The sequence below is a fragment of the Perkinsus marinus genome (genome assembly GCF_000006405.1).
Source record: "Perkinsus marinus ATCC 50983 genomic scaffold scf_1104296953396, whole genome shotgun sequence".
Classification (NCBI taxonomy): domain Eukaryota; phylum Perkinsozoa; order Perkinsida; family Perkinsidae; genus Perkinsus; species Perkinsus marinus.
Genome location: NW_003208466.1, coordinates 32,492 through 37,732, shown reverse-complemented (window position 1 = coordinate 37,732; position 5,241 = coordinate 32,492). Strand labels below are relative to the sequence as shown.

The 5,241-nt window shown below is 49.1% G+C and overlaps 1 protein-coding gene across 1 annotated transcript; it reads right to left on the bottom strand.

The window, feature by feature from the left end:
• Window positions 1-1,359: 1,359 nt before the first annotated feature.
• Window positions 1,360-3,390, bottom strand: Pmar_PMAR010646 (conserved hypothetical protein; the record flags this gene model as incomplete). The annotated part of the gene is made up of 12 exons (XM_002776442.1): window positions 1,360-1,430; window positions 1,552-1,652; window positions 1,757-1,871; window positions 1,926-2,004; window positions 2,057-2,118; window positions 2,166-2,236; window positions 2,291-2,355; window positions 2,404-2,488; window positions 2,550-2,666; window positions 2,720-2,808; window positions 2,856-2,972; window positions 3,319-3,390. The coding sequence occupies 12 exons, from the start codon at window positions 3,388-3,390 to the stop codon at window positions 1,360-1,362; spliced, it is 1,044 nt and encodes a 347-aa protein (XP_002776488.1).
• Between the last annotated feature and the right edge of the window lie 1,851 nt (window positions 3,391-5,241).

Below are 5,241 nucleotides of genomic sequence, written 5' to 3'. Positions count from 1 at the left end.
AAAAACGAAGCTCTAGCAGAGCTTCGTTTTAGGTGTCACCTTGAAGATATAAAGGATATTCCCACGTCGTTCCTGCCGCCGCCAGGAGACAGCCAATGAGGAAGCAGATGAGGATAACAGTCTTCGCTCGGTGGTGAGAATAGGACGCACAGACTGACGGCCCACCACCAACAGGTGTGGTGGCGGACCTCTCCTCGACAGCCAAAGCGACCAGAGGCTGGCGGCTGGACATTATAGTAGTAAAAACTCTACCATAGATATTACCTAAGGTCTTGTGATGATTGACAATAGAAGTAAACAAGTATTCAATCGGGGAAACTAACGAGGGTTCCTTTTCTTATACAGAACGCATACGTCCCATCAACCATTGGAGGAGCACGCATAAACAACAACACGGTACACATAAGATCCACTGCGATGCCTCCTAATCCTCAATAGTCGCAGGTTCAAATCCCGGTAGATGGATATTATGCGAAGTCCATACCGAATCTCTGGTTATTGCTACGTCACTCAACGATGGTGGCGTTTACACTGTGTTGGATTCCACGGATTTTGATAATGAGAAGTGAGAATGTTGCGGTCACTCGAAGACACAAAAGATTGTCGTCCTCCATAGTTGTCTTATAACTGTGATGGAGCTGAGTATCTAGCGTCAAGCTAGTATGTTAGTCTGCTACGATTGAACTTCTATAGATCTTTAAACTGTTACTAATCTTACGTTCGACGTGAGATCACACGGTATTTCGTTAACTCGAAGAATATTGGAAAACCGTCATAACACCTCTGAGAGCGTCTAGATGCACGACGTTGTATCGATTAGACTATCCATACGCAACACGGTAGTGGCCACCCTCGAAAATGGAGCTCAAGTTAGAAAACTCAGGTACTGTAGCCTGCGGTATCGCCGCCGATGGCGTAGCAGCAGCAGGAGGAGGAGCAATGATGATGATGAGGATGCGAGATCGGCATTCGCATTAGACCAACATAGACTATTAATAATGAGAATAGTACAGGACGTTAAAAAATTACGCTTGGGTGTATTGGTGGCAAACATCGGCGTACCTGGGAGGATGGAAGGCAACTAAACGTGGCGGCGGACGAAGCGCTATGGTACTACTAGAAATTTACAGGACTTTGCGTTATACGCATATCCTGGGTCCACAGTGTTGACCACTTCTCACCAAACACTCCTAATCCTCTCTGAGCTTCTTGAATCTGAGTCGCCACCAGAAGGAGATTCACACATGCCTCTACCACGTACGGTGTCCAAAACAAACTTGCAGATAGGCCCGGTGCCCACTTGGTTGTCCACTGGTATCTACTATGGAATCAAGTGTAGAGGACGAGCGTCGAGGAGCGTCATACATGAATATCCTTTCCTTTGAAGTTGATCAAATCAACTGGACACACAATAGCTGCTGTCCCCGTACCTACCACATCACGAGGAAGACATATCAACCTCCTAGACAGTATACTCTAATCTCGGATGCAGACTTTGAGCAGCCGATATGAATAAACGTCGCCGCCCCACGGTCGAATAGAAGCTATTACCAAACACTTCGAGGAGATTGCCGGCCTCATAGGCAGCGATGACCTCGTTTATGGTTACATGCCTCTCTGATACCTCTATGCCACGGGGAGCCCCCTCGGACCTCAAAACTTGAAGCGCCTGAGAACACTATCAATAAACCCTTCAAGCGGTAGGGCGCTGCACTCTCATCCCAGAGGTAGCAGGTTCAATTCCCAGCAAACAGACTTTATAGTCCATACCGAGTCTCTGGTGATTCCTGGCAGTATCACATCACTCAACGGTGGTGTCACCACTTCCATACCATCAGGAGTACGGAACACCAAGAACAGGTTCATAGTACCTTCATAACGCAAGGTGCATCCACACCACTGAACCCTGTCCAGCCAGCTATTACCAACCTCCGTTACATAGTAGTCCTCAGCCGACGAGTCGGTCGGGAGTAGCCATAGTATTTGTGAATACCCCATCTCAATCTGCATAACACAACCGCTGCTAACACGACGTGCTCAGCATTAGCACACTCACTGCTTCCCGCAGCGGTAAGAGCGTTGGTCCATAATTACCCCCGACCTTCTGAGCACCCGTGCCTAGTGGAAATATGGCGCGGTACTACGATCGTCCATAATAACGTTACCTCCAGGCCAAGCCCTAACAGCCTTGCTAGATGCTAGTAGCGACACTGGTTTGAAGCCCGACTTATAATACCTATCATCCCACGAGGCATCACATCATCAACAGCAGCAGCCTCGACAACACTACGGTCCGACAGGACTGCTAATGACGAACAACTTGGCATCAGTAGGGGGCAATACTCCTAATATGGCCTGCCAAGATTGAACCATGACCGGGCCAGTGACTATGACCAGGCCTACCTGGGTTCCGATGCATGTCGGGCGAATATAGAGGGAATAACCCGGCTCTGACGGTATCATGTGCTCGTCAATTAATACCAGCTCCCTGATGAGGTCGTATCTACTCTACAAACTGGTGGACATTATGGACACCCTCGCGACACTACATAGCTTTCTCATCCTGTTTGGTGAGGTCAGCCATAGCACTGCGCCTGATGGAATTGGCGAAACGCGCAATGTTACTAGACAGACGGAACTCTCTGATGCCCTCTGGGACTCTATATCTGCGCTCCATGATTTGCGAACAATATGGTATGAAAATAATAATAACATCTACACTTTCAGTCCTTCGAAGCAGCCTACTGCATAATGCAATACAGGAGATGCTGGATGCACCTTGATGTCCCCCATCGGCATTATCCGTGGCTAAACCCGTGACCATGACCGCTGCACCGCGAAATTATTCCCACTACCTTCGCCCATCCAGTAGCCATATTGTAGTCAATCTCGAGCATGTGATCCGAGAACCTCTTCCCAAACTCTAGGGTGTCCAGTGGGGGCAATACCGATAGCCTCGGGGCTCTCACCAGCTGAGAGGGAGATGTCCTGTTCACGTCGGGCCGTGAGTATTCACCTCTACAGAGGATGGCTCGATGCCGTGATATGTAGGTGGTCTGGCAACAGTAGGAGTTGGAGTGCTGGATAACGCTGATACATTGAAAAGATGACGACGCGTACGACGAGCAAGCATATCACCGCAAGAATAGTAGCCTCTGAGGAGAGCAATAGGAAGTGATGTAAGTTTACAATGGTTCCATCATAGCAACCTCACAAAAGGCAATTCTATCTCACTACAGGAACTCCACCACCACTACTACTACTACTACTACTACCACCACCACTACTACCATGCTAGTACCAAGAGGCCCGGTCCACCCCGCAATCACCAAGGAATTTCGAGCTGTCCCAGAGAGGACGTGCCACAATTTGACGGCCGACGAAATCCATGCTCAACTCAAACGGTTTAGTAGCGAGGGGACTTCCAAGCTGTGAGACTTATCTCCCTATATAGCGGCCCAAGATATAGAATCGCTAATGACCTTACTGAAAACCCTACAGGTACTGACGAGGGAGGGAGCAATTGAGGAATTTACAATCTGGCGCCGATTCATCACAAATGTCGCTCGCCCAAAAATGACACCCAATCACCAGCCCGTTAGGGAGGTGCCAGTACGGGAGACCTTTGACATAGGGCGCCAGAGGTCTCCCTGTCTCTCTCCCTAGAGAGATGACAACACGAATGTAGGGTTAAAGGAAGCTCAACTTGTGGAGCTAGTTCAAACCGAACGGAGAGCTGTTCGGCAGCAAGTCGAAACAAATCGACGCCCACTAGTCGCCCCTTCCAGAAGGTCAGCACATATCGGCAGAGAATCTCATATACCATCAAAGTGATAGACTCAACACCATAGTAGTAACAACAGTGGTGTCTACCATCACTAGTCTGCACTCTACTCATTATTCATCTCATGTCGCACAACATGATGACGACGAGCAACAACACTATCCTCTACAGAAGCCAATGGTAACACTTCATCATCCTTGCCCAAATTTATCATCACCATGTTCAATCGGTTACATCATGTTATCAGGAGTGTTTCCTCAGCCAGGCCTTGCTGGACCTCACCCTAGCTGGCCAGCTAGGGACATTCCTTCGTCTACTGAAAGGTGAGCGATTTATGGTACGATTCTGTCATGGCTAGAACTGACTGCTGAGGAGGAACCAATACACATCCCACATGCCTAGTCCAAAGCCAACACATATAATGTGTCACGAGAAGGGGTTAACAACATCATCATCACCAACATGCGATCAATTCACCATAGCAGCTCTTCTCAACGTCACCACTGCCGCATTGTGTGCGTCCACCTGGAACGACTATGAACGAAAACGTGTTAGCAATGCGCAAATATCCACCGACACATCTCCTGACCACAAAGTTGCGGATAGCGTCGAGAATTTCACCTCAGTTTGTCTCGCAGCCACGTATGATGCCAACCGCGCCGACATCTCAGGATGCAACTTGCTCCCTGAGAAAATACACACGCAGCATCGGCATCGCACGATAGGCCTGAGAGAACCTCACTCCTCCCAGAGTTCATGTCCAGGTAGAAGGTGCCGTCATATAACCACCCACTGGGGAGCTCCTTCCCCACAGTAGCCTCCAGTATTGCTTCCCGAACATCGGCAGGAACCACCTACACCTTATGAGGATCAGCAACTGATTCTATGCATGCCTTCCCTTTGAGTACTTGCCTACTGCGTCATTCAAGGCAACGACTATAATGAAACATTATTACCGAATCTGTGAGATGCGCCTCACGAGGCAGTATACTCGGCAAACATTCTCGAACTACCAACACCATAAACGCCTAAAACAACACAACATACGTTGCACTACTACTCCTCCACTCATAGCTGACCTTCCCAATATCAGATGCCCGAGCTGTCGAACCATGCGGGACCAGAAACCTCCCCTTCACGGTGGGACCATGACTTTCCTCCTCCTCCTCGAGGAGACTCTCAGCGATCGGGTAACTCCATCGCGTCCCTTACCACAACTTCTCCTCATTATACTGCGCCCAATTCTCTTACATGCTCCAGCTCTGACCATATCCAGAAGCGCATCAGCAGGCACATTATCGTCATCACAAAGAACACCTCTGACCACCACCGACAACAGTATAGTGCCCTCAGGTAGCGGCCACCTGTCCATTTCCCATAGGAGTACTCGAAAGCCGTAGTACCACTCACCTATACTCAGGGTCAAGGTAGCGACCAAAACGACCAAGGCCAAGACT